At 37.6% G+C, this 27,931-nt stretch overlaps 2 protein-coding genes across 2 annotated transcripts; both read left to right on the top strand.

Annotated features, from left to right (window-relative positions):
* The first annotated feature begins 1,255 nt into the window (after positions 1-1,255).
* On the top strand, positions 1,256-4,533 carry LOC137726461 (uncharacterized). Its single transcript, XM_068465394.1, has 5 exons — positions 1,256-2,241; positions 2,353-2,410; positions 2,584-2,667; positions 2,902-3,037; positions 3,620-4,533. The coding sequence occupies exons 1-5, from the start codon at positions 1,548-1,550 to the stop codon at positions 3,905-3,907; spliced, it is 1,260 nt and encodes a 419-aa protein (XP_068321495.1). The 5' UTR covers positions 1,256-1,547; the 3' UTR covers positions 3,908-4,533.
* Positions 4,534-6,580: 2,047 nt separating this feature from the next.
* On the top strand, positions 6,581-25,210 carry LOC137723809 (nuclear-pore anchor-like). The gene is made up of 47 exons (XM_068463002.1): positions 6,581-7,044; positions 7,284-7,430; positions 7,531-7,629; positions 7,818-7,946; positions 8,127-8,219; positions 8,316-8,381; positions 8,606-8,695; positions 8,785-8,862; positions 9,175-9,284; positions 9,375-9,495; positions 9,605-9,699; positions 10,046-10,092; positions 10,803-10,906; positions 10,981-11,049; positions 11,695-11,835; positions 11,945-12,049; positions 12,175-12,288; positions 12,435-12,513; positions 12,774-12,817; positions 15,469-15,542; positions 15,986-16,088; positions 16,248-16,382; positions 16,458-16,598; positions 16,703-16,756; positions 16,976-17,155; positions 17,318-17,365; positions 17,515-17,565; positions 17,828-17,911; positions 17,990-18,064; positions 18,153-18,337; positions 18,414-18,516; positions 19,063-19,179; positions 19,271-19,363; positions 19,649-19,804; positions 19,898-19,951; positions 20,263-20,373; positions 20,666-20,743; positions 20,863-21,012; positions 21,099-21,170; positions 21,595-21,750; positions 21,856-21,909; positions 22,079-22,208; positions 22,297-22,364; positions 22,449-22,577; positions 22,744-22,848; positions 23,014-23,191; positions 23,322-25,210. The coding sequence occupies exons 1-47, from the start codon at positions 6,739-6,741 to the stop codon at positions 24,683-24,685; spliced, it is 6,285 nt and encodes a 2,094-aa protein (XP_068319103.1). The 5' UTR covers positions 6,581-6,738; the 3' UTR covers positions 24,686-25,210.
* The last annotated feature ends 2,721 nt before the right edge of the window (positions 25,211-27,931 follow it).

The raw sequence follows: 27,931 nt of genomic DNA, 5'->3' as shown, positions 1-27,931 counted from the left end.
ATCACTAATATGGTTGAAATATGAAGGTCCAATATGTTTACATAACATTTGTGTGTAAAACCTTGTTAGGCTATGGTTATTCCTTTCTTCATGTACATTATTTTGTTAGTTCATCCCTTCTTGCAGATGTTCAAAAGCCCATATTCCAGGCTGCAAGTATCCTTTCGGCATTCTCTATACAAAAGACACAAAAACATATTGGAAAAAGGAAAAAAAAAAAAAAAAAAAGATATCAAAGAAAGAAAAGGAATCAAAAGCTTCACTGGATAATGACCTAATTGGAAACAAAAGCAGCCCAGATTGTTTGGAAAGTATGTGTGAGAATCCTATTGATTACATAAAGATATCAGTTAATGAAATGCTGTTACATGTGTAAGTTCAGAAAGGTCTTGTATGGACTTCTAATATCTTTCATTTGATTAGTTCAATTACTAAATCCGAACCACAGTTCAACCTTGTGCTTACTCAAAAGGGCGTTAGGTTTTGATTATAAAATAATCACTCTCTACGTTACTTTGAACAGTGCTCGGCTCCTTACACGTAATGTAACCTACATTATTTTGAATACTACGACTACATACACGTACAAAGGATATATATCCTTAATTACATGTAAGGAATCATTCATTCTACATGCAAATTACAATGTGTCACGTATACAAAAATAACTCATTACAATACAACAACAATAACAAAGTCTTATCCCACTAAGTGGGTCGGTTGTATGAATCTTAGAATGTCACTACACTCTTTTTCCACCAAATCTTTCGTTAGCTTCAAGTACTCATTATCTTTTCTTAAAGTCTCATTTCAAGCCTTTCTAGATCTCTCTCTACCCCTATTTCCCTAAGTCTCTGTCTCATGAATACATTTTTTAATCGGAACATCTGTAGATCTTCTATTCACACTTGTTACACATAAAAGTCGAGTATTTTCACATTGGCTTCAACTCACCAAAAAAATATTTGAGAGAGAATGAGAGATTCCGTCCAGCTAAAAAGAGGGTATCAATAATTGGTCTTTTACTTGCATTGTTACCTTCCTTGTCCACCACTCAAGCTTTAAGTTCTGGCATATCACAGAAGAATGTATCCAAAAATCATCTGTAAAGTTGGAAGGGGGGGGGGGGAGTCCCAAGTGAAAAAAAACATGGTGGCTTTCAGCACATAGTCCCATAATTCTCCCACCCAACAAATCCCCATTTCAATTTCAATTTGATTCTCTTCCTATGCAATAAAACATTAAACAAATTATAATATTAACAATAATTAGTCGGAAACAATCCCAAATGGCCAAGTAAGTAGGCAGGCCCCAACCTCCCCATGTTACACAACTTCCTCTTTTACCTGTCCCCCCTTCCTCTCCTTTTATAAAATCTCCATTCCCTCCGTTTCCCCCTCCTTCACTTCCACACCACCTCCTCCATTGATTTCTTCCCTTCTGCACATTATTGAGCCAAATTTTCCTCAAAACCCTAGACTCCTTATCCTTCCTAGCTATTTGCATTTCCAAACACAAAATACATACATATATAAACATAAGAAATTATGTGCAGCTCAAAGGCCAAGGTGACCTTAGGGATTGAAGTCACACCCATTGTGGCTAGAATCAATGGCAGGCCAGTCCTTCAGCCTAATTGCAACCGGGTTCCTAGCCTAGACCGGCGTGGTTCAATTAAGAGAATATCGACGCCACCACCACCTCCACTACCATTGCCGGCTTCTTCTGCTAGTACAAGTCCTAGAACTACCAACAAGGCCTCACCATTGTTAACACCTCCCATTTCTCCAGAATCGAAGTCTCCACGGCCACCAGCAATCAAGAGAGGAAATGACCCTAATGGGTTGAATTCGAGTTCCGAAAAAGTTGTGACACCAGGAGGTACCACAAGAGCTAAGATATTGGAGAGGAAGAAGTCCAAGAGTTTTAAGCGGGCTAGCGTTGGTGTTGATATTGGTGCTGATCATGGCGGCTTTAGTAATGGTAGATTTTCTGCTTCGAATATCGAGGCGTCGTTGAGTTATTCGTCTTCTTTGATCATTGAGGCACCTGGCAGCATTGCTGCTGGGAGGAGGGAGCAGATGGCGCTTCAACATGCACAGAGAAAGATGAGAATTGCGCATTACGGTAGGTCAAAGTCTGCCACCTTTGAGAGGGTTGTCCCTGTTGATGCTTCTGGTAATGTAGAAGCCAAGGCCGCTGAAGAAGAGAAAAGGTGCAGCTTTATCACGGCTAACTCAGGTAAAATTATACTCAATTATGTTATTGGACTCAATTTGTGAAATGTAAAGTATAAGTAATGTTTGTTAACTGATTATTAATTGTTTTATTTTAATTTAATTTTATGCTCAGATCCTATCTATGTTGCTTACCATGATGAAGAATGGGGTGTTCCTGTCCATGATGACAAGTAAGTCCAATTGAACATCTTTTGCACAAAAAAAAATTAAGAGGTGTATATAACGTTCATCTCAAAATAACTGATCACGTAACCAACAAATTAGGGTGAAAAAGAGACTTATAAAGTAATCATTTGTTTTTTTTTTTTTTTACTCATTTGGTTTCAATTTATTCATGTTGCAGGATGTTGTTTGAACTCCTTGTGTTAAGTGGAGCTCAAGTTGGCTCAGATTGGACTTCCATTTTAAAGAAACGTCAAGATTTCAGGTGAGTCTTTGTAGTCATTTATTTTTTTTCCTAATAAAAACAATTAACAAGTGTATATAATGACACTCCACACAATAACTGATCACGTAACAATTAAAGTGAAAGCAAGAACGATCAAGTAGTAGTCATTTGTTGTTGTTTATTTTACTATCCTGCTTATTTTTACTAATTAAGCAGATGGATTCAAACATGTATGTTTCTAAGAAATTGCATTTTTATATTCCAACTCTGCAGGAATGCATTTTCAGGATTTGATGCAGAAACTGTGGCAAATTTAAGTGAGAAACAGATGATGTCAATTGCTTCAGAATATAGCATTGAAATCAGCAGGATCCGAGGAGTTGTAGACAACTCTAACAGGATTCTTGAGGTAAATACTATCAAAACCTGCAGTTTCTTGTTTTTTGTCCTCTTATCAAATCTTTTCCATCTATTCTGTCCCCTTCTTTTAAGGACCTTTTTTTTATTTATTCTGATCAATGATCACGCCTTCTTTTCATGGACTTGTCAAAGAAACATTTTGATGAGTTTAAGAAACCCATTAAAATAATGTAATATTATTAAAGAGAATATTGACTTAACCATCATTAACATCTTAATTAATCTATTTTTCCTTTGGGTAGAATCTTAATTAATCTATTATTCTTTTTGGGTTAAAGCATAATCTAATGTATGATTCTTTTCTTCTATTGTTTGATGAAAAGCTTGACCGGTGAGCTCCAACTGTGATGCATGATGTTTGCAATATATAATTATTATTGAATCATTGACGTTTCAAAATAATTATATGTATTTATCTCTCAGTTGTAGAGTATTATTTTGGATCGTTAATAACAATTTTTTTTCTGAAAATATTACATATAGTACCCCTTTTTAATTTAGCACTTGGAAAAGTAATATCGTTTGGTTGTATTTATACAAATGAACTCATTTTTTGTATAATTTCTTGCAGATTAAGAAGGAATTTGGATCATTTGACAAGTACATCTGGGGATTTGTCAATCAAAAGCCCATCTCACCACAGTATAAATTAGGCTACAAAATCCCAGTGAAGACTTCAAAATCAGAGTCGATTAGCAAAGACATGGTTCGGAGGGGATTTAGGTTTGTGGGTCCAACAGTCGTTCATTCATTCATGCAAGCCTCAGGCGTCACGAACGACCATCTGATCACTTGCCACAGGCACCTCCAATGCACCTTATTGGCAGCCCGCCGCCCGGCATTGGAAGAAGTTCTGTAGAATTATTGACATCAAAGGGAGAAAAAGAAGAAGGAGAAGAAAATCATGGACAAAATTTATAACCCTAGTGTGTTCGATGCTCAATATATTAGAGAAGTGTGTGCATATAGTTTGCTAACTATATCTAAGAAAAACAAAAAATTTAATTAGGGTTTGAAATGCGTCCCCAGTCAAAATTTGCGATCAGCATAAAAAATGTATCAAACGGTTAGTTTTCACGTATAGATGATTGACTGTAGTATTCTTAATTTCTTTTAATTAATGGGTTTGAAGTAGACAGATGAGTTTGATAATTGGAGATAAAGGAAAGGTTTGGGATGGAGGGAGGTGGTGGTGGTGTAGTGGAAGCTCAAGGAGGAGACAGACATCATGTGCATATGCATTTGGGAGGCAAGGCATGTGTTGGATGTCAGTTTTTGCTTTTGAATTCCTTTAACAGGCTGTGTCCTGTGTGGGATACTACCATTATGTGTATCTCTCAACTGCTTTGTTAATTGAGTTGTTAGTGTATTTTTCGAACTTTTTTTTTTCCTTTTGCTTTGGGGAAATATTATACCCCCGTTGTATTCTTGGATTTGATGTGAGAGGTTTTGAGTGATTTTTAATCAAATGGCATGTGCTTCTGTTCTGATTGCTTCGTAGTGACTTATATATACCCCTTTTTAAAATGTTTATTAACTAAATAAGTTAGATATCTTCTCTGCCTGTCAATTTCCAAAAAGGATTGCTTGACATTTTGAAGGGTGTTTTCCACAGTGCATGGGGGTGTTCAAGTGCAATAATAGAGATCATATGAAGTTGTTTATATGTTTACACAAAGTAGAGGGCCTCATTTGATTAGTGTTGACAATTATACAGTGGACCTTAATATTTCTGTCCCACAATGAAAATTCTTTGTGGAGCCATCAGTTTTGTACTTTTTATCTTTATTTTTATACAAGTAATATTTTATTGTTTGAAGTTAGATTAAGAAGAGTGAGAATGGTTTGAACGTAGAATAAAATGGGTTAGTGAAAAATACTTTATAGGTGGTGATATTCACATATTTATTTTACTTTTCGCATATTATTTGTTATTTTTTTCTTTGTCTTCTTTAATTTATTTGATTCGACGATTAAAAATTAAAAAATGTGTAATACAGGTAAAAAATGATGTGTGGATAACACCACCCTACTTTATCCACCATGGCATCACCACTGGCAAATTTTGTTATTGTTTTTTTTTTTATCTTTTTCGATTCATTTGATTCGACTACTAGAAATTGAAAAATGTGTATCAGAAGTAAAAAATAATGTATGAATAGCACCACCCTACTTTATCCACCATGGCATCACTAGTGGCAAATTTTGTACTTAAGGAAAAAATAAAGTTGTTTGTAGTATGTGGCAAATGTTAAAGTGAAATATGCAGGGAAGTGAAGAGGACAAGCAATTTCTAAGCAATAGGTCTCCTTTTCTTGGAGTTCGATAGCTTCACTTTGCCGTTGGCTTCTCTCTCAAAATTCGAGTTGTTTTCAAATCTGAAGTGCTAATTATTGTAAAAATCATGCTAATTCCATAGTGGTTTTGTCAATTTATAACAAAAAGACGGGAATACAAATTCCTTATCAAGCTAGAAGCAAACAAAATGTACACCTACTATTCCTGTAAACAAAGGAGCTCCATCCCGAGAGGGTGGAATTTCTCATATACAAGAACGAGAAACATAAACAAGTTACGAGATACGTACATAAATTTTAGTTAAAGGAAAGAATATAAAAGGAAGTAATTAAATTCTTATTCTTTGAAAGTGTATCTCCAACGCACAAATTAAAATAAAATACCTCTGAGGTCATCATTTCTCGGTTGCAAATAAAGAGATCATGCTTATGCAGCTTGGACCGGTGTTCTCAAAGTTTAACTTTTCCTTTGATTGGAGGTGCAAAACCCCCAAGGCCTGCTACTATTCTTATGGCAGAGGCAGAAGCTCGTTCCCCTTACATGAAGGGAGCTACGTGCCAATTTAACATGCGCTTAGGGCCACGTTTAAGAATGCATATGCAAGCGGAATCAATGTTTGATATATGCTTAGTTAGTCGAGGAGTGCTACAAAAAAATCTTGATTAAAGACACATAAATTGTCATATACTCATTTAAAATCCTGATTAAACCATTGCTTGAATTTGTAAAGGATTTTTAAAATCTTTTAAAATTTTATTTGAATAAAAATAAAGGAGTTTTAATGAAACACTTCCGGTACTGTTTATTTCAACGAAAAAGGACAATTTTACTCTAAAAAGTTACTCCTGCTATTCACTTACAACACTTTTTTGTCATTTTGATTAAAACTCAAAATTTTTAAGCCATTTTCATTAGTTTTTCTTAAAAATAATAAAACGAGAACAAAATCGTAATTGTATTTACGCATATCCGGAAAAACAAAAATCAAACTCTATGTTGGGCCTGCCCGAAATATAATCACAGATTTTGATGGGCTGAGGAGGGTCCACAATAAGCCCGGGTCTCCTTCTCCAATAAGATCCAGCCGAACTAGCCCAGGTCCCGGTCCAATAACGGAAACAAACCAGGGTCCGAGGAGGGCCTACAGAAAAAACCCGAACCGCCGCATATTTCCAGTGCGCTCTCTCTCTCTCTCTCTCTCTCTCTCTCTCTCTCTCTTCCCTTCCCTTCCCTTCCCTTCCCTTCGAATCAATTCCGTCGTCACTTTCCCACTCTCTCTCAATCTCTCCTCCCATTTGTCATCTTCTCTGCATTTTCCCATGAACTCTGATCGATCGTTCTAAAAGTAGGGCACAACACAAAACCCCAACCCCTACCTGATACTCGGAAACGATGCCGCTCTTCGTCTCCGACGAGGACTTCTCCCGCCACGGCAATGACGCCGTCTGGGTGGCGGACAAGGCCGACGCCTATATTCGGGACCTGTACAAGGAGCTTGAGACTGTCAGGGCCCAGAACGACGCCGCTTCCATCACGGCCGAACAGAGCTGCTCCCTCTTCGAGCAGAAGTACCTTTCCATCGCCGACGAATTCTCCAAGCTCGAGTCTGAATACGCGCAGCTTCAGTCCTCCCTCGACAGCCGCCTCTCCGAGGTCGCCGAGCTCCAGTCGCAGAAGCAGCAGCTCCATCTCCAATCCGTACGAAGCTCGATATTGCTTTAATTTCTGTGTTCATTCTGTTGCTTTCTGTTTTAGAGTTTGCATAATCAAATGCTTCTGTTTGTTAGTGTTTTTGAGCAGGTTGTTATAGTTGTAGCTATAGCCTACAATTCTATGCTTGTTTGGTTTTAGTTTTCAGTTTTCGATTTTTTGTACGTATGAATATATTTTGATCTTGGTGTATTGATGCGCTCGCTCGTGCGTTGCTGTGTGTGCAGATTGGGAAGGATGGGGAGATGGAGAGGATTAAGGCGGAGGTGTTGGAATTGCACAAATCGAAGAGGCAGTTGATAGAGTTGGTGGAGCAAAAGGACTTGGAGATTAGTGAAAAGAATGCCACCATCAAGTCCTATATCGACAGGATTGTAAGAATTTTTGCATTGTCCTATTTAGCATTTCCTGAGGTGAAACCATATCCGCCATACATTTAGTGACATTTTCGCCTCCTCTTTGTTGATTCTGAAGGTACTATCTTCTGACAATGCCGCTCAAAGGGAGGCCCGTTTGAGCGAAGCGGAGGCAGAATTAGCACGTACCAAGGCTGCATGTACTCGTCTATCACAGGTCAGTCCAAGTAAAATTTATTTATAGTTCACGTCAAGAAATGAAACTTATTTTTAGTTCACTATTCCACTATCTCTTATGCTGCTACATTTTAGTTACATAGTTGCTCACCATTGGAAAATAATGTTATCTTTCAACATCTTCTGGAGCGTAAATGTGTTTACCGTGCCAAATCTTATAATTTACAGGAGAAGGAACTTATTGAGAGGCATAATGTCTGGCTTAATGATGAGTTAACAGAGAAAGTTAACAGTCTCGTTCGGCTACGTAGAATGCATGCTGATGTTGAGGCTGATTTGTCTTCTAAACTTGCAGATGTAAGTGTAATTTTCATTATGAAAATAGATTCTCTATGTTTTATGTGGGCATCTATAAAGCATGATGTTGAGGCAGATTTGTCTGACATGGAACATAGCATTTGTCTGTGTAAGCATGCCTGTAAAGTACACACATACATTTATGTATTTATTTCTTTGCTTGATTTTTAACATTTCCAGGTTGAGAGACAATTCAATGATTGCTCTAGCTCTTTAAAATGGAACAAGCAAAGAGTGAGGGAATTAGGCGACAGGCTGACGTCTTTACAGGAGGTGGGGATATATTCCTTTTGGTGTTCTAAAATATGTTTTGTGTGGTTCGTCAGTTATGTCTGAACCGACATGTTCATACTTATTTCACACTTATAGGAGCTCCACTCATCTAAAGATGCTGCTGCAGCCAATGAAGAGCGATTAACTGCTGAACTCTCAACAGTGAGTTCCTTGAAATAGCTTTTATATTAAAATTTATTTTATTTAGCCATATGTTCGACTGGAGTCATTGTGAATTGAGTTTTATAGGTTATTAGTTAATAAAGTACTAGTAACTTGCTTTCTGCTTTGAGAATGTGGAGGATTAGTTAGTTCTATCACAATGGTTGGCTTCCTTAATTACTTATTTTGGTTATATTTAATGTGAAAATTTGTTGTTTTTGCAGTTAAATAAGCTTGTTGAACTATACAAAGAAAGTTCTGAGGAATGGTCCAAAAAGGCAGGAGACCTTGAAGGTGCGATCAAGGCTCTGGAGGTGATAATTTCTTGGTTAATCTTGTTTGTCTTTATTTTATTTTTTATTTGGAGTTTCTGTATTATAATTTTCTGTGTGCTATCATGTAGACACATTTGAATCAAGCGGAAAATGATTACAAGGAAAGACTTGAAAGAGCAGAGACTGCAAGAAATCAACTTGAGAAGGTATCTGCGTTTCTTCCCCTATTCCCATTGATGCAAGGGGTAATTTTATTTTATTTTATTTTAAATTTTCATGAGCATGGTTATTCTGCAATCTTTTTTGGGTATGATGATTTGAGATGGGATATTGCTGGTAATTGTATTTTTTCGTTTGTTATAATGTTGTTGGCTCTGTTTATTTTCTCTGGACCTCCAGACAATAAGGTGTCTGAGTTTCATTTTCATTACGATGTTTATTTTTTTTTCCGTTAGTAAAGGCAGTGCGTAACAATGTTTCACTGTATTTTTTTGCCCCTTGGGTTATGATGATTATAGGAAGCTGCAGATCTTAAAGTGAAACTTGAAAAATGTGAAGCAGAAATCGAAGCTAGCAGGAAATCAACTGAGCTTAATCTTCTTCCACTCAGTAGTTTTAGTACCGAGGCGTACGTTTGAAGAATTTTTGGTTTGGAACTCTTATAAGACTGTACTGATACGCATGTATCTTTTTGTCTGAAATGATTTTTTTGTTGCAGATGGATGAATTCATTTGAATCTACCGACATTATTGAGGCTGATCAAGCGGTTGTCCCAAGGATTCCTGCTGGTGTTTCAGGAACAGCATTAGCAGCTTCACTTCTGCGGGATGGCTGGAGTGTGAGTAGTTATTTCAATATACTGCGAGTCATATTTTGTCATCTCTTCAGTTTATTGCTTGTGGTTTTTTTCTTGCCTTTTCTACTGAATGCCTCCCCTCCTTATATAGCTTGCAAAAATGTATGCTAAGTACCAAGAGGCCGTTGATGCCTTTCGTCATGAGCAGTTGGGAAGGAAGGAATCTGAGGCAGTCTTGCAACGGGTATGATCTATATTGTGATTTATAATACGTCCTCTTTTTGGGAATGGACATTACTCAAGATCATGCCTCGGTTTGTTGAACTTTCGTAAAATTGTGGGACTTGTGTTTGCATACAGGCTTTTTTTTTTTCCCGATAAAACCTTTTTATCAAATTATTAATATGTCCTCTCTTTAGGAGTGGACAATACTCAATATAGTGCATGTGTTTGTTGAACTTGCATAACATTGTGGGACTTGTGTTTGCATACAGACTTTTTTTTTCCTGATAAAACCTTTGTATCAAATTATTAACCTAAGTTTTTATGTGTTAGGCTGATTTACTTCTGTGTTGACTCCAATTATTGCAGTTCTATATGAATTAGAGGAGAAAGCGGAAGTCATTTTTGATGAAAGAGGTATATTCTTATATATATATATATATTCTTATATTGGAAGCAGTCATGTTTTACTATTGATAGTAATGACCATTTTTCGTGATTCGTGAATAAGGATTAAGTGAATTAATACTTACTCTGCATCAGGAACTGAGACATTATATTCTATTGTTTGGCATTTTATGTGTTTGAGAAGTCTTTTGCATGCTAGGATGAGGACCAATGATGTTAATAGCATCTGTAGGGAATGAAAGTAAATTATCGAAATGTTTTACATGGTATATGAATAGGCGTTCCCCTGAATTACTAAGAGTCCAAATAGTGATGCTTTAGTTCTAAACAGCCATTATAAAAAACAGACGTTTGTTGCCTCCCTGAGCAGGATTGTACATCTCAATTTCAACATGACACTGTTTGCTGTCATTTAGGTTCTTCACAGTTAGGCTATATAAGAAAGAGTTAGACTTCTGGTTTATGGGTTTGGCACCTCATCTAGTTGTTTCTGGGCAATTTCTACTGCTGCGTAATTTTTTCATATAAATATCCACGTTTAGGCTAACAAAAGCAAAAAAAAGATCTATTATTTTTACTTCTGATTGACCATATGATTGAACCATGTGTTTATTATTAAAAATATAATAATTATTTGGTGAGTGGGCAAGGTAAACTTGTTGCTTGCAACTTACAGCATACTAATTGTTGCACTGAAATTACTGTTGTCATCTATGTAGATGAACATGAGAGAATGGTTGAGGCATATTCTATGATCAACCAGAAATTGCAGAACTCGATTTCTGAACAGGCAAACTTGGAGAAGACCATCCAGGAGTTAAAGGTTTTTGACGTTATCCTGATTTTTGTACATACTTCATTTTTGTCTGTCATATATACTTATGCATTTTTTTCCAGGCTGAGGTAAGGAGGCATGAGCGTGACTACATGTTTGCACGAAAAGAGATTGCTGATCTCCAGCGAGAGGTAATAGAAAAGTGCAGATTGCTAATAAGATGCATGTATCGTTTGCTTGACTATTCTTTAATAAATTCTTGATTTTGGCAAGTGGCAATGTTATGTAACCTTCATTTGTTCAACATACCAGTAGTAAAAATACTCCATACAGGTCATCATCCTCATTTCACTGTCTAATCAGACCTTTAAGTGGATCACGGTAACACGTTACGCACTAACATTAATTCGTATCACACCGTATCCATATCCGTATCTGTATTTATGCTTCATAGGTATGACAAGATAGTTCACTATATTAATCAAATATCCATTTCTATATTTCAAGATCATATGCTATTTATTCGTGCTATTATTTGCCTCTAGAATTATATCATTTGCTATTAATAATACATGTCTTACACATGCATCAATATGCTATTGTACTTACATCGAGTGCTTGTATACATTTTGCCTGACAACACTGCATGATGTTTTACAAGATAACCTTTTGCCATAGTTTGTAGTGTCCTATAGTCTTTCAATATTTATTCAAAAAATACACTCCCGCTAATTGCAAAAATGTGCAAGCTTTATTGGTCACTATGAGTTTAAATTTTTGGTCCCTTTTGTTTTATGCCATTATTTTATTATCTTGTGTTCTACGATAACATGTAGGTGACAATCCTTCTGAAGGAATGCCGTGATATACAGCTTCGTGGGACATCATCTGGTCATGATAGTCATGACTATGATACTGTTGCCGTTGTTGAGATGAACACTGAATCTGATGCCGAGAGAGTGATATCTGAACATCTGGTAAGCTTGATGCGCATTTTCTTTAATATGACACTTAAAACATATGCTTTTTCTTTTTTGTGTATGGCTGATTGTATCGAATTTCTTTTGGGTTTAACAATGCAAACAGTTGACCTTCAAGGACATAAATGGACTAGTTGATCAGAATGTGCAGCTTAGGAGCCTCGTTCGGAATCTTTCTGACCAGCTTGAAAATAGGGAAATGGAGTTCAAGGTTGGTGTGAGTTTCAAATTTCAATGTTTGTCAGTATGGAACTTGTTTCTTTAACTTAGTAGTTAGTACTACCACCTTTGCTTGTGAAAACTATTTGATAAGCTGATGCGAATCTTGAACTACAGGAGAATTTTGAAATGGAGATCAAGAAGCACACTGATGAAGCTGCCTCTAGAGTTGCGGCAGTGTTACAAAGAGCTGAAGAGCAAGGGCGCATGATTGAATCCCTTCACACCTCTGTAAGCTCTTCTTAAGCCTTCTGAGTAGCTAGGGCGCACATATTTGTTATTTGTACTATATTTCTTTTTTCCTTTTTGTGATGGCAATCACATACTGGTGATGAAACGATTGCCCTGACTCTTGCATCTTCATAATTTCTACTTAGGTTGCAATGTACAAAAGGCTATATGAAGAGGAGCATAAACTTCATTCTTCTAGTCCTTGTATAGAAGAGGCTGCTCCAGGTCTGCCTCTCGCAAACTATATATTTGAAAAAAAGTCTAAAGATCAAAGGAAGTACAATTCATAAATATGCTGTCTCTTTCTCTCTCTACATATTATACACACACACATGTATGATATAGACCTCTACAAAAGCTGTGACTATCTTCAGATTTGCTAGTAGATGGAGTAGTATTGTAGATTGAGAGGTCTTAACATATTTTGCTTCAATGCAAGAAAAAGAAAAGGTACTGTGGTACAACTTACTTATTGTTTTTTGCAGAAGAAAGAAGAACTGGCGTCAAGCTTCTTTTTGAGAGTTCTCAGGTATTGTGATCATTGGACATTATATAAGGAAGTGCATGTTTGGAATTGTTGTTACTAGCCACTAGGTAATGTTAACTACATTGAAATATTTGAGAATCAAAGAAAATGGAGAAGAAAGAGTAACTGAGAAAGATGAACTAGAGAGAATTTAGAGAGAGAAATATGAGACTTGTATATTGACTTCAAAGAAATAACTCTAACCAAATACTAACAAACTTGCTAACTGTATTGCTAACTGTATTGCTGACTTGTACCCTTATTACTCCCCCCCAATCTCAACTGGGGAAACCCAGTTTGAGATTGGAAGAATTGAGACATGGTAGCGCTGAAAGTGTAGACTTGGGAAAACCACCATTGGATTGATACCCAAACATCTGTCCATATGTAGCACTTTGACTAGAGTCACCACTTTGGATTAGCCTGCTGCAAACAAGAAAGCACCTTATCCTCATCCTTAGTTTCTTCACACAACCATACGACAGAGAGTAAGTGCATAGGCAATTAAGAACCGCACATAGGCAAATAAAGACTGCAAGAGCTAGACTTTTGCTAAGACAAGTAGCTCCGCATCCTTGTCTTCGTTGCAGGAAAAATCCCACCTTTCGAGCTCGGAAGGAGCTGCAGTGAATATCAATTTATGTGCCTTGTCCATTCCCACCCTTGAGTGGCCATAGGCAGACACCCATCTCAATAGAGACCAATTGCATTTGAACCCACATGACGTTGCATGAAGGAAGATGAGTCTAACTGCAACTTTTCCTAGTGACTTAAACTCGGTGAGGCGTGTTACCCACAAAGCCTATCATCTTATGCCAAAAAATACTCAAACCTTATCGCTGAAGCTTCTAGCTTTCCCAAAGCCCTGAATCAAACAAGTGTACCCCATGACCACTTTGCAGCTGTTGACCAAAAGCCTATGTCTGTCAGTCCAAATTTCTTCCATTGCCTTACAGATAAAAGACACCATGTATTCCTCTGCCTCTATTGGGAGTTTTACACAAGAACAACCTTCTATAAAGTAGTTGTAGCACACCCTCATGCCGGTATAACAACTTCTTACGGGATTACCTTTCGTGGGATTTACCGTCAACAATCTCATTCAACAATGGCTTCGGCCTTTAATATTTACAAAAACAGAAAATTAACAAACTATAGTGTGGCATCGGCCTTAACTATAGCACCACGGGATCGCCCTTTGTGGATTTTACTAGAAACAACTTCTTTGAACAATGCATCGGCCTTCACAATTTCAACAACAGAAAATCAACATCTATGTAGGATTACCCTTCGTTGGATTTACCTACTCATAAAACGGGATTACCCTTCGTGGGATTTACCATCACCAACTTCTTCCAACTTTATCTCTTCAAGAAACATACAACCGGACTTCTAGTAGATACATGCTACAACTAAGCTGGTTAGACTCTGAAATTATAGGCTGAGATAAGCTCCTGAACAATTCCTACCCAATGAAGAGACAGCAGAAATTCAAGGACTTACGGTACATAATCTTGAAACTAAGTCCCATTTAGAACAAATTATGATAGCAACAGCTGCATTATCAAAACCATGAGTAACTTCACCAGCAGGACAGCAAGAATCACCCAATTGAGAGTAAAATCCACAAACCATCAACAAAATACTTATTCTGACAGTACTGAACCCCAATATCAGAAAACAACATGAAACTCAGAAAAGATGATCGAAAATGAGATGAATTCATGCCTTAATTTGGATGAAAACAATTGATTGTCACATCCCAGAAGTAATCGCACTAAGAAATCATTCCAATTTTTCAAAGAATTCAGAGAAAGTGACTGGAAACATAACCTTCACAAAAATCTTGAGCTGTCATTTTGTCGAACATGTGGACTGCACAATAGACCTCCACACCAGAAAACCGAGCACTGATCAAAGTGGCAGAAATAGAGCTCAAAGAGTGATCTGCGAACTCCACCAAGAGGAAAGCAATAGACCCAAGAAACCAACAAATCACTCTTGACAATTCGGTCGAACATATAATGTGCAAGAATGCACTAGACAACTGCTTCCAATTCACCACTTCATCTTGAAACCCAGAGGAAAAACCCAGAAACAATTCAACTCTTGAAAAACCCAGAAATAATTGAATTCTTGAAAAGTCGAAGACGATGAAGATCCGATCCAGATGATTTAGAGCCTCGAAAGTAGTCAATATCTCATTGCATCAACAGTACGAACCCATAACCACAAAATAGAAGAAATAGAGAATTGAACTATGAATACGGAAGCATAAACGATCAAATACGCGGAAACGATAGAAAGTAATGAAAAAAAAAAAATGAGAGGAGGAATCGACCACCAAGATCCATGGCGTGAGCCTTGGTGGCTCTGATACTATGTTAACTACATTGAAATATTTGAGAATCGAATAAAATGGAGGAGTAACTGAGAAAGATGAACTAGAGAGAATTTAGAGAGAAATATGAGATTTGTATATTGACTTCAAAGAATGAAGAGTACACACTCTGTTTTTATACTAGAAAGCCTAACAACTCTAAGCAAATACTAACTAACTTGCTAACTGTATTGCTAACTGTATTGCTGACTTGTACCCTTAATATGTAATTTGTACTGCCATAAGATATGATAGAAAATATGAACTAATGTAGGAAGCTACAAGAAAGGCCCAAGACCAGACGGCAGAACGAGTGAAATGTCTGGAGGAAGATCTGGCAAGTACCAGGTAAACAAAGTTGTTAACTGTCCCTCCTCAGAGATCTTTTATTGTATTCTTAAGTATGCTTTTCGTACGTAAACGTCTCTTGGTATTTATCTAGACTTTTGACCTCTTGTCAAAATTTTGAATAGTTAGTTATTATTGTGATAATCTTGGTGCCTACTACTATTTTGATTTGTTACAATAGTCGAGTGGATCAGCCTCGAGATCTACGAAGCCAAGCGGTGCCTTCGTATGGTCAACGAGCTGGATGAAGCTCGACGGGAGTTGATGGCTGCTTTTCGGCAGGCGCAACAATTCTTTCCCAATATAATCCATCTTTTTTGGGTTTATTGGTTTAGTAAAAGTTTCTGCAATGTAGTTTTGCTCTCCTTTTTGGTTAGTTTGTTATACTGTCAACCTCATGTATTTAGTTGCCTATTCAATAACACTTTGGTTTTTATGGTCAGGAGTGAGATCATATCGTTGCGGTCAGAGCGTGACAAGTTGGCTTTGGAAGCAAATTTTTCTCGAGAGAGACTTGAGAGCTTTATGAAAGAATTTGAGCATCAGGTGATCTTTTTGTTAGAATGTGTTGTCAAATATCTCTCTCTGCCCATGGCTCATTTTTTTTTTAAGTTTTAATATTGGTGCGGTGTGATATGAGTCATATGACCAATATATGTTCAAGTGTTAATTTATGTTTTCTTGTTTGTAATGCATAAATATCAGAGAAATGAAACAAATGGTGTTTTAGCAAGAAACGTTGAGTTCTCTCAGTTGATAGTTGACTACCAACGAAAGCTGCGTGAAAGTTCTGAATCCGTTCAAACTGCTGAGGAGCGTACTAGGAAGTTGACTATGGAGGTGACGCTTATTGTCTTAGTTTACGAAGCTTGGTCACTTTTGAAAGTTCTCACTTTACATCTTGTATCAATACAGGTGTCTGTTTTGAAGCATGAAAAGGAAATGTTGGAACATGCTGAGAAGCGTGCTTGTGACGAAGTTCGTAGTTTGTCGGAAAGGGTCCATAGACTGCAGGCCAGCTTGGATACTATTCAGAGTGCCGAGGAAATTCGTGAGGTAGCTCATCTCACTTTGTTCTTTTTAAGTTAATTTTAATTGGATGTTTACGTTCATCCCTCACATCTCATTTCTGTATTTGATTTTCTATCGTGCAACTACAGGAGGCAAGAGCTGCTGAGAGGAGAAGACAAGAAGAGTATACGAAACAAATAGAGGTATGTACTCATAATGTTCCACCTCTAGCTCCATGTGTACATGTGATGCTTCAGATATTTTTTTTCTTCCGGTTTGATGGGGTGGTTGTCTATGGGTTTTTTCTCTTTGGGTTATACTGTTAATTTGATCCATGTGGAAGTGTTCAAATAGAAACCATACTTAATGTTAAGGTCTGTTTATTTAAGGGCATAAATATTACAATATGATTACATTTTCAGAGGGAGTGGGCTGATGTCAAGAAAGATCTACAAGAAGAGCGAAACAATGCCTGTACTCTCACACTTGACCGTGAGCAGTCCGTACAAAATGCTATGAGACAAGTTGAAGAAATGGGAAAAGAGTTGGCTAATGCTTTGCATGCTGTTGCATCTGCTGAGACTAGAGCTGCTGTAGCCGAGGTCCTTTTTCCCTTCATTTTCGTGTTCTATATATATAATCTCCACTATATGTTTGTAACCGCAATTTCAATTGGCTAACAGAATAAGCTCATGTATCATTGTTATCTAATTCAATGTCTATGATTTACAAGATAAGATTTGAATTTTTTGTTGATAACACAGGCTAAACTGACTGATCTGAACAAAAGGATTAAGTCCTCTGATGTTAAGGTATATTTTCTAATAAGCGGTGTTCTTGACATGTCTGAAGTTCGTCTGTGATATATGTCATATTCTTAACCTGCTTTGATTTTCCTTAATTTGGGACTGAAGTAATTCTGATATAGTTTTCCTCTGCATCTCTTTTTGTACTGATGCAGGTTGTTGATGTCGATGGTGGGAGAGGATCTTCCTCCTTGACTAGTGACGAGGTCAGTTCTGCCGTTTACCTGCCTATTTCTTGAATGTTGCTTACTTTTTCTTTGTTAATTGATGTTTCTGGGGTTGCCATTTCTAATATTATTCTGTTTTCTTTGTTACTGACATTGATATTTGACGATTTCCATGGACCCAACCTATGCATTTGTTTATTTTCATTTTGTTGACGGTGGTTGCTTTTTATTTTGGGAGATTGTACCATTCTTTTGTATTGAGTTTGAGTCATTTGATCCTGACATTGCCTTGGTTGATTAGGCTTTGGTGACATTGCGTGCTGCAAAGGAAGAGATTGAAAAGTTGAAAGAGGAAGTGCAAGCTAACAAGGATCACATGCTACAGGTACTTACTGTTCCTTGACTTGCTTAATATCTTAAAGCCTACTGAAACTTATGATTTATCTCTATTTTAATTTCACAGTATAAGAGCATAGCTCAGGTAAACGAAGATGCATTGAGGCAGATGGAATCTGCCCATGAAAACTTCAAGATTGAGGTACTACTCTCTGTATTTAGTTTCTGGATGAATTAGTACTTCAATGTCCATCAGTTTATACGGAATTATGATCCCAAATACTTTACAGGCTGAAAAACTAAAGAAATCGCTTGAAGTCGAACTTATTTCTCTAAGAGAGAGAGTATCTGAACTTGAACACGAGTGTAGTTTGAATTCTCAAGAAGTTGCTTCAGCGGCTGCAGGAAAGGAAGAAGCTCTTTCTTCCACTCTATCAGAAATTACAAGTTTAAAGGAAGAAACCTTAACTAAAACGTGGGTTCCTCATATTTTTCATTACGTCATGAATTTGATTATTCCATTTGGCATCTCATCTCTATTTTATTTGTAGTTCCCAAATTGTGTCACTGGAGATTCAGATATCTGCTTTGAAAGAAGACTTGGAGAAAGAACGTCAGCGATCGCGTTCTGCTCAGGCCAATTATGAAAGACAGGTTAATCTGCACGTGTTTGCTTTTTCTTGTATAATTAGGGGTCAAGTGATTTGTTGCTTTTCAATTAGAAAAATGGTTTATAAACTTATCCAAACTGGGACTATTGATGCTCATTGATTAAACTGTTCCAATGGGCCTGTCCTGTCAAGATTTGAAATGTTGGGGGTTTCTTGACAGCAGTTTTTTTTTAAGTCTTTTACTCTATAGGGTTGTGGTTTGATAGTGGGTTTTCAGGTGGTTTTTTCTCGTTTACTTGTGTTGCTTGTCGGAATTGAATTTTAAGGCTGTGATCGAGTCCAATCAGCTGAATATTTCTTATGAATATGTAATTAACTGTTGTTTAAGAAGTTGTACATGCTTTTGTAAATTAGTCGTCAAAGGCTCTGATACCCCGATTTATCCCAATAAAAGGATGTCAGCAATTATTACTATAATCTTCCTTCAGTAGCTGTTGAGCACCTGAGATTGACATGTTTTACATATTGTTTCACCCTCATATACATTTTATTCACTGATGGCTAAGGAATGATTCTTTATCTCGTTCAGGTTATCCTCCAGTCGGAGACAATACAGGAGTTGACCAAGACATCGCAAGATTTGGCTATGCTTCAGGAAAAAATGTCAGAGTTACGCAAATTGGCTGATGTACTCAAGGGCGAAAATGTAACTTTACTCTCTCATGGGAATTGTCAGTTTGCCATAAGTCTTGTTTGGTTGTGTTATGCAAGCTGATTTTGTTTTATTTTACTTACAGAATGAACTCAAGTCTAAGTGGGAATTTGAGAAGGCAATATTAGAAGAATCAAAAAATGTTGCCGAGAAGAAGTACATTGAAATCAACGAACAGGTTATTGCAGTGCATTTTGTCATGATTTGCAGACTGTCCTCTTTTTCTATCAGTTTTATGTCAATATCTTGAGGTCGAGTAAATTGCTGTTAATAATCTGTACAAGTCAAGTTTGTTGAAACCTAGTCCTGTATTTGATAAACAATTTTAGGACTTGATACGGAAGATGAAATTTTGTGACTGAATCTTGCATTTAGCACATGTTATTGGAATTCTGTTCCATATTTGAAATTTTCTTTTTTCATATTCCCTTGTCTTCTTCTGAAGCTCCTACTTTGTTTGCAGAACAAAGTACTGCACAGTCAACTTGAGGCTTTGCACATTCAACTAACTGAAAGAGATCGTGGTTCAGTTGGAACTTCTGCAAGCACTGGTCCAGATATTTCAGGTGATGCTGGTTTACAAAATGTGATAAGTTATCTTCGACGGACAAAAGAAATTGTAAGTTCTTTTGCTGTTATCAATGTTCTCTCTTAACAGGCAGAGACTTATATATAGTATAATTTAATATTATTATTGTTTTCAACTTGACAGGCGGAGACAGAGATTTCCTTATTGAAACAAGAAAAGCTTCGATTACAATCACAAGTGGGTTTGTAAAAGGCGTTTTCTTTTTGCTTATCCGCCATTATTTGTTATTTTACAAATGGAAAAATGAGGTTGTGATTGAACTTTAACTCTTGACATGAAAAAAGCCTTGTCATGTTGCAGTGTTTTCCTATAAATTTTCTGACTAGGAGGTCTCTTTGTTTTTGTTCCTATCATTTGATGGTACCATGTGCTCTTGCATTTATCCTGAGGATGTTTGTCTGTTGTGATTTTTGTATTTCTGTGTTATCATGGTTATTTCATCTGTCCTTGGTTGAATTCATGCATTCATTTTATATTTGCTTTTGTAGCTTGAAAGTGCTCTCAAGGCTTCAGAAACAGCCCAGTCATCACTTCATGCCGAGCGCACTAATTCAAGATCATTGTTCACTGAGGAGGAAATGAAATCCTTGCAACTACAGGTTAGTTTCTTTTCATTGTGTTCTATTGTTCTCAAATTCCAGAGGTATATTATACTTCTTAGCTGTTATTCCTTGATCTCTTTCCATTATTTTGTTGTAATATGGTGTTTCTCAAACTACATGTGCAGTGTCAGTATATTCCACTCAAGTATTTAACCTTTTGTTTATTTGACACTGAACTTTATTCTGTGTTTCTGTGGACATTGTACAGCAGACTATTTTGAGATTATATCCCAATACCTATTATTTTCCCCTTCTAACTTTATGCTGTCATGATGAAATGTCTTTGCAGGTTAGAGAAATGAACTTACTTCGTGAAAGCAATATCCAACTCAGAGAAGAAAACAAGCACAATTTTGAGGAATGCCAGGTATTTCAAATTTTTACTGGAAAGGATTCCCTCCGTGTAGATAATTGTTCTTCATCCATGTAAACATGACTCATTATATATAGAATATATATATATATACACCTTTTTTTTTCTTTCAGAAATTCCGTGAAATATCACAAAAAGCTAGAGCCGAGACTGAGAACCTAGAGAGATTGCTACAGGAGAGGCAGATTGAGTTGGAAGCCTGTAAGAAAGAAATTGAAATGCAAAAGACAGAGAAAGAACACTCAGAACAGAGGGTTCGTGAGGTATTGATCTCGGAACTGCAGATAAAATGACAAATGAGCTTATTGATGAATATATTCAATATTCTAATGTACTCTCTTTCTTGAAGTTACTTGAAAGGTATAGAAATATTGATGTTCAAGATTATGATCGCGCAAAGGATGATGTTTGTCAGTTGCAGGTAGGCTGACACCTTTATAAGCATATTAATTGCTTTAAGCTTGCATTTCTGCTGTTAGTTATTATATCTTTGCCTCTTAGTTGAGATATACTGAGGTGTTATCGCTGATATGTGTGAATCCTTGCCCACATTAAAAAATGTTGAAAAACATTACAAACGATGATAGTATTTTAATCCTCGATGCTTTATCAGTGGTTACGTAACTTATGTTATGCATGCGATAAACTTTAACTTGTTTGTCCCTTTTTTGGTTTACTTTATAATTTGATTATCTGTACAAACTAAGGTGTGCTTATAAGTGCATTTGTATCTTACTTTGTTTCAGTTCCCTTCAAATATCAAATACTTAATGTGATTTCTTGTGCTTTATTTTATCATTGTTATTGTATGCTTCTTTATTTAATTTTAATTTTTATGTTCTTAGAAAAAATTGGAGGAGAAGGATTCTGAAATACTAGAAGTCAAGAAACTTCTTTCAGAAAAGATGGAGACTGTATCATGTTTGGAGCGAGATATTGCTAACTGCAGATTGGAACTGACTGAGATGGAGAAGAGAATGAGTGATGCTTTGCAAGCTGAGGTACACCTTAATTTCTGTATTCTAAGATCAGATTTGTAGAAGTGCTTTTCATTGGATTTCTTATACGATTCTCTTGTATAACCTTCTTACGGCTGACATGCACAGGCAAGTCTAAAATCAGAAATCGAGAAGCATAGGAAGATGGCCACTCAGTATAAGGTTTTTTTAAAATTTCATGTCCTTTATAATGAACAATTATTACTTGAAATTAAATGCATATATTATTTCTAATCCTCTCTTGACTAGTTTTTGACATTTAAGTGTTGTGTTATAAGGTGAAAACTTTTCTTATTTGTTGGTTGGTGATTAACCATTCATCAATCTGCAGAGGAGGCTCGAAATGTTCTCAAGAGAAAAAGAGACCGTTTCAAAAGAAAAGGAGACACTGTCCAAGGAAAAGGAGGAACTGAGCAAGGAGAATCAAGCTCTTTCTAGACAGCTGGAGGAAGTCAAATTAGGTATGTTTAAACCATCCATCAGTCCTTTTCCATTCAGTTGTAAAATAATCCACTCATTATCTGTTTGTGTTATCGGACTGTCTTACAGTGAAACGAGCATCAGTAGATACTACCGGGGTGCAAGCAATTAGGGAAGAGAAAGACCAGAAAATTCAGGTTCAACTTGATGGTCATTTTTGTTTTTTCTCTCTCTCTTTGACATCTGTAGCAAGTTGTGACTCGTTTACTATGCTCGCTCAGCTTCTGGAAAAGCATTTGGAGAGGCAAAGAGAGGAGCTGAGAAAGGAGAAGGATGAAAATCGAATGGAGAAAGCAATGCGCAAGAAGATGGAGAAGGCTGTAACGGATTCCTATAATAATGTTGACCAGGTTTTCTATCTGTCCATTGTTGTAAATTCCATATCAGTTAATAGATTCTACCCATACATCCTAGGCTTTACTTCTGAAATTCAGCTGGACGTGTTCTTAGTACTTCAATTTCAATATGAATATATGCTGCATTACAAAGTGATGCATGTGATATTTTTTGCTTTAGGACAAGTCGAACTTCATGAATGAACTCGAGAAGCATAAGCAGGCTCTGAAGCAGCTTTCAGATGAACTTGAAAAGCTGAAACATGCAAAAGACAGTCTTCCTCAGGTTTGATTGTTATTTATCAAACTGGAAAGCAGATTCCTTTCACTCACCTTATGAATATCTATATTCTAACTTGTTGTACGTAGTTTGTTCATCATATTTCAAAACCGTGTTTATACTTGCTGTTTCACCTGGGTTTGTTTTAATAGTATATTCCATGTATCTTAGGGTACCTCAATTGTTCAACTGCTTTCGGGAACCATACTGGATGGTCTTGCTGCTGCCTACGGTTTAGCTGTTGAAAATTTTGAAAAGACAGCACATTCAGTTCACAGTGAGTTTGGAGCTCACGGTGTTCTTGCAAACACTCCTCCAGTTGCAGATACTTCATTACCGGCTACCTCTGGTACTTTTGTTAAGCAATTCTTTTTATACTGAGGATTGCTTTATTCATTTTTCATTCCCATCCTTCATTTTGTAAATGCTGCTATTTCTTTATTCATGAGTAAATTCGTTAACTTTGTGTGCCAATGCAGGTACCGCTCAAGCACCCACGGTTGTGTCTTCAACGAGTCCTGCAAGGGGCTTAGTATCCAAAGCAACTGAAGAGAGGGGCTTAGCATCCACAGCCACTGAAGAAAGCGCAAAGAGAATCACTTTACCCCAAGGCAATGTCGAAACCCGTAAACAAGGAAGGAGATTGGTTAGGCCCCGGCTTGTAAGACCTGAAGAACAACAAGGTGATGTAGAGATGTCAGAGATGGAAGGGACCCGCAATGGGGGCAAACAAGCACCATCAAATGAAATGGAAGTTCAAGGCAATGCTACTTTGCCACAACAGCAGCTTCGGAAACGTCTTGCTTCTTCATCTACTTTTGAGTCCCGTGAGGAATCAAATAACCAAGGGGAAATTTGTCCTGAGGTGGCAGCACCTGTTTCAAAGAAGGCCAAAGGTTCAGATTCTCTACAAGGGACTGAAGGGCAGCCATCTGCTATTTCAGAAAATCTTGGGAGTGTTCCAGTCAAAGATGAACCTTTAGACGTCACTGTTGATTTGCCGCAAAGTTCAAACGAGGAAGCTGCTGTTGATGCCGAGAAAGAAGAAACTGAGACTGCTGGGGAGAAGGTTGAAGAGCCAAATGAAGGACAGTTTGATGGTTTGAGTCAAGTTGAATCACAGAAGGATAGTGATTTAGCGGAGAATGTGGATGGATCAGATGGAAAAGATCTACCATCGCACGATGGAGCCAAAGATCAGGTTGAGCTGGAGCAACTGTCCAGTGATTTTGGAGGAGACCGAGAAGAGGGAGAGCTGGTCCCTGATATTTCTGAGCTTGAAGGTGGTGATGCGATGGGCAGTCCTGAAATAGGGGAAGTTCAACCTGAACCTGTAACAACTCCCGAGGCTTCCCCAGCTAGGGGGGATGATTATGGTGTTGCTGCTGGTTCTGTTGTGGATATCGGTGAGGTTAATTCTCCAGAGGTTCTTAATGATGAGAAAAATGATGACATTGATGCAACTGAAGAAGCTGCTGATGGTTCCGATAAGTCAATTGATGGTAATGACCATACTGTGACGGAGACTGACCAGGCTGCTGAAGCTACCTCAGTAATCGTAGATACCACTTCAACAAGTACTACAGCAGAAGTAAGCGTTTCAAAACAAGCTAGTCCCAGTGTTACTGCAGAAGAGGTGAGACAGGTGTCTCCTGTGACTATTCCGTCAACTACCATAAATTTAACAACACGAGCTCGGGAGAATGCACGCCGAAGACAACAGGCCAGAGGGCTTTCTACTACACCAAGCACAGGTCGTGGAGGACCTGTCGGAAGACAAACCGGAAGATCTGGACGTGGACCTCCTGGACGTGGGCGTGGGCGCGGACATCCTCGTGGGTGAACATCAGGCAATCAAGGTTGAGACCAAAATTTATATTTCGCCCATACTGCCATTGAAATGAGCACAAGGGGGGAAGACAAACCGGAAGATCTGGACGTGGACCTCCTGGACGTGGGCGTGGGCGCGGACATCCTCGTGGGTGAACATCAGGCAATCAAGGTTGAGACCAAAATTTATATATCCCCCATACTGCCATTGAAATGAGCACAAGGGGATTGTCTCTATTTTTACATCCATTTTGTAGTTGAACGTGTTGTCGCGATTTACAGTGTCGCGAAAATCTCTAGGCGTTTTGAAGGACATGATTACTGCTCACATTACATGGTCACTGTCCGGTCCGTAGAATATGGATTTTGGAAAGAAGTTAGTTTGAGGATAAATGTGTTGGTGCTCAGTGAGTCGAACGTAAATCCTTTTTTACCTCATGATGGAGATTGAGCGCCTGCCTAATATTTTGCACCCAAAAAACTTTGGCGTGGTTTACTTTTTCGTTGCGGAATAAAAGACGCGAAATTGACCCTCTTTCGTTCGTGATATCAAATTTTCCGGCAATAATTAGTTTCGAACTTTCCGGTTACCTTTGCGCTTCACCAGAACGTATCCATTCCCGATTGACCTGCATATTTGGTTGAATCAGGCGAGAGGCCAATAATGCTAAAACAGAAATACGGGTAAGTTGTTGGGAGGCAAGATTCTAAAAGGCGCTAGTCGGGCCGGTGTTTAGCGTCAAGTCGGACTATGCAGATTTAAATAAATTTAATATTTCATGTAAATAAGTATTATACTTAAAAAAAATATATATATATATATATATAAAGGGTTAATATCAGTTTACTATCCTAAAATTTCTTGGTTTTTAACATTTAGTACATGAAGTTTTTTTCATCCTAGAATGGTACATAAAATTATAATTTTGAAACACTTTCATACATCCGTTAAGGTTGAGTTTACCATTAACTGATGATATAGCATCTACGTAGGCAATGATTGGACACCACGTGGGTACTAAAAAAATAAAAAAATTAAATTTTTTTTTATTTTTTTATTTTTAAATTGGGTGTATGCACCCACCCTTCCCACTCCCTCTTCGACTCCACCCGCTCCATTTCTCTCTTCCCCTCCTACTTCAAGCGCATTGTCAAAGCCCTAGACATCTGCAACGCCATCCGCGACGGAATCGAGCAAATGCGCTGGTGGCTTAAGCTGCTCGACATTCTTGATCGTGACAGGACACTTGGCGAGGGCCAATTTCTCCGATTTCACACCAGATCATCACCACAGCCACTTATCACAATCCCAAAGCCCCAAATCCCAAACCCCAAATCTCAAATCAAATCATACAAGACCACACATATACATATACATACACAGTGGATTGAAATTGAATCTCTCTCACCCTAAAAAAATTTCTTACAGAAAAAAAACAATGGCAAGTCGAACCGATGCGTGGGAACCAGAGAATGGTAGTTGCAGGCTGGATCGAAAAGACGACGGAGAGAGAGAAATTTGGATATTTATTTCTATTTAAAAATAGGGTTTTTATTTCTATTTCTGGGCATACCCAGCAATCATGGCATTCCAAGCAACCAGTGCTCCCGCAGCACCACTGTCGTCTTCCTCCCATTTTGCCCCTCCGTCCCTCCTCTGCCTCAGTGCTCCCGCAACACCAAAAATTGCTCGTCGATCCAAGAGACGACACCCTCCGCCGCGATTTCCAGAACCAGACAAAGGACGGGTGAGAATGCGTCGTCGGGGTCGTCGGCGCCGTTAATTTGGATCGCGCCGCATACAAGGGAATACGATCGGGGAGTAAAGGAGGGGCCAGATGAGAGAAGACGCCTTCGTAATTTATTAGAGTTATGGACGTTTGGAGAGAGAAGAAGAGAACTAAGAGGGAAGAAGATGGAATTGCAGAAGTCATGGTGGTGCGGCAGTCGGACGGGAAGGAAGAGGTGGGTAGGGGTGTGACATAGGGGTGGGCATAAAAACCGCTAAACCGCAAAACCGCATCGAACCGTAAGAACAAAAACCGAAAAAAACCGTGTTGACCGGAAAAGTCAACTTTGAGTGAAAAACCGAACCGAACCGTTCAAACCGGTTCCAGTTCCGGTTTCGAATGACCAAGAATCGGCCGAACCGAACCGAACCGTTTTATTAATAATAAATAAATAAATTATATATACACACACATGTCATGGTATAATAGGTTGAAAAATTGTGTACAGGAGTTGCTGCTTCTTGCTTGCTCTCTGAAGTCTGAAAACTTGCAATTTGTTTCATCATTTTTTTGTTTGTTGACTGATTGACCAGTGCATATGTATTTTAGTTGTCTCTTTTTGTTGACTTGGTGCCACTACCAAAGACATTTGCATTAAAAAAGATGTGTTGTATGCAACTTTATGTAATCAGTTTTAGAAGATGTATTTGAATGCATAATGATTTGGTGTTCAAATAATTTATTATTAGGAACCGTAAACCGGCAAGAACCGAATCGGAACCGGTGTAGACCGAACCGTAATGTTCTAGTCATAAATTTAAGTGGAACCGCACCGAATCGAACCGTTAATATATTTCGGCTCCGGTTCCAATTTAGGGGTGGAACCGCACCGAACCGCACCGTGCCCACCCCTAGTGTGACATTCCAAATTTGTTTGCTTTTATTTTTATTTTTTTCATTTAAGTTTTAAAGTTTTTAATTTTTTTTTTTTTTTTAATATCTACATAGGTCTATATTGACACGTGACGCTCAGTTATTGTCCACATGAACGCCACATCATCATTTAACAGCCGACTTGACAGCCAACTTAACAGACGTACCAAACTGTCCCATGTCCCAAAATTAAGACTTGAGGTATGATTCTGGAATAAAAAAAACTTCATGTACCAAATATTAAAAACCGTGAAACTTTAGGATAGTAAACTAAGATTATCTCATATATAAATTACAAAATAGATTGACATATATATTATGAAGTATTGAAGAATAATGAAAATATGGAAAACATATAATATGTGTTCATTTAAGTATTCAATAAGTCCATTACAATTTATTAAAAAAATATATGCAAAATGAAATTTATTTATTTTCTGTCTATGTGAGTCACAACATAGGCGAGTCTAGACGTGCTAAATAGACGCATCAACAGTTCTAGGCGTCCTTTTTTAATTTTCATACGCCTAAGCATTAATCGGGTAATGACCAATCACATAGCCTCTAGACATAACCTAAGTAGCAGTAGGTAGGAA

The sequence above is a fragment of the Pyrus communis genome, chromosome 2 (genome assembly GCF_963583255.1).
Source record: "Pyrus communis chromosome 2, drPyrComm1.1, whole genome shotgun sequence".
NCBI classification, from domain to species: Eukaryota; Viridiplantae; Streptophyta; class Magnoliopsida; order Rosales; family Rosaceae; genus Pyrus; species Pyrus communis.
This window is presented reverse-complemented; position numbering and strand designations above follow the sequence as displayed.

What these genes read in the sequence shown, in the direction of transcription:
- LOC137726461 (XM_068465394.1), top strand. Translation starts at nt 1,548, where the DNA reads ATGTGCAGCTCAAAGGCCAAGGTGACCTTAGGGATTGAAGTCACACCC. An exon ending in GTTCCTGTCCATGATGACAA is followed by an intron (nt 2,411 to 2,583) that starts GTAAGTCCAATT and finishes TTCATGTTGCAG; the next exon opens with GATGTTGTTTGAACTCCTTG. An exon ending in ACTCTAACAGGATTCTTGAG is followed by an intron (nt 3,038 to 3,619) that starts GTAAATACTATC and finishes AATTTCTTGCAG; the next exon opens with ATTAAGAAGGAATTTGGATC.
- LOC137723809 (XM_068463002.1), top strand. Translation starts at nt 6,739, where the DNA reads ATGCCGCTCTTCGTCTCCGACGAGGACTTCTCCCGCCACGGCAATGAC. An exon ending in AGTATACGAAACAAATAGAG is followed by an intron (nt 16,757 to 16,975) that starts GTATGTACTCAT and finishes TTACATTTTCAG; the next exon opens with AGGGAGTGGGCTGATGTCAA. An exon ending in CCTCCTTGACTAGTGACGAG is followed by an intron (nt 17,566 to 17,827) that starts GTCAGTTCTGCC and finishes TTGGTTGATTAG; the next exon opens with GCTTTGGTGACATTGCGTGC.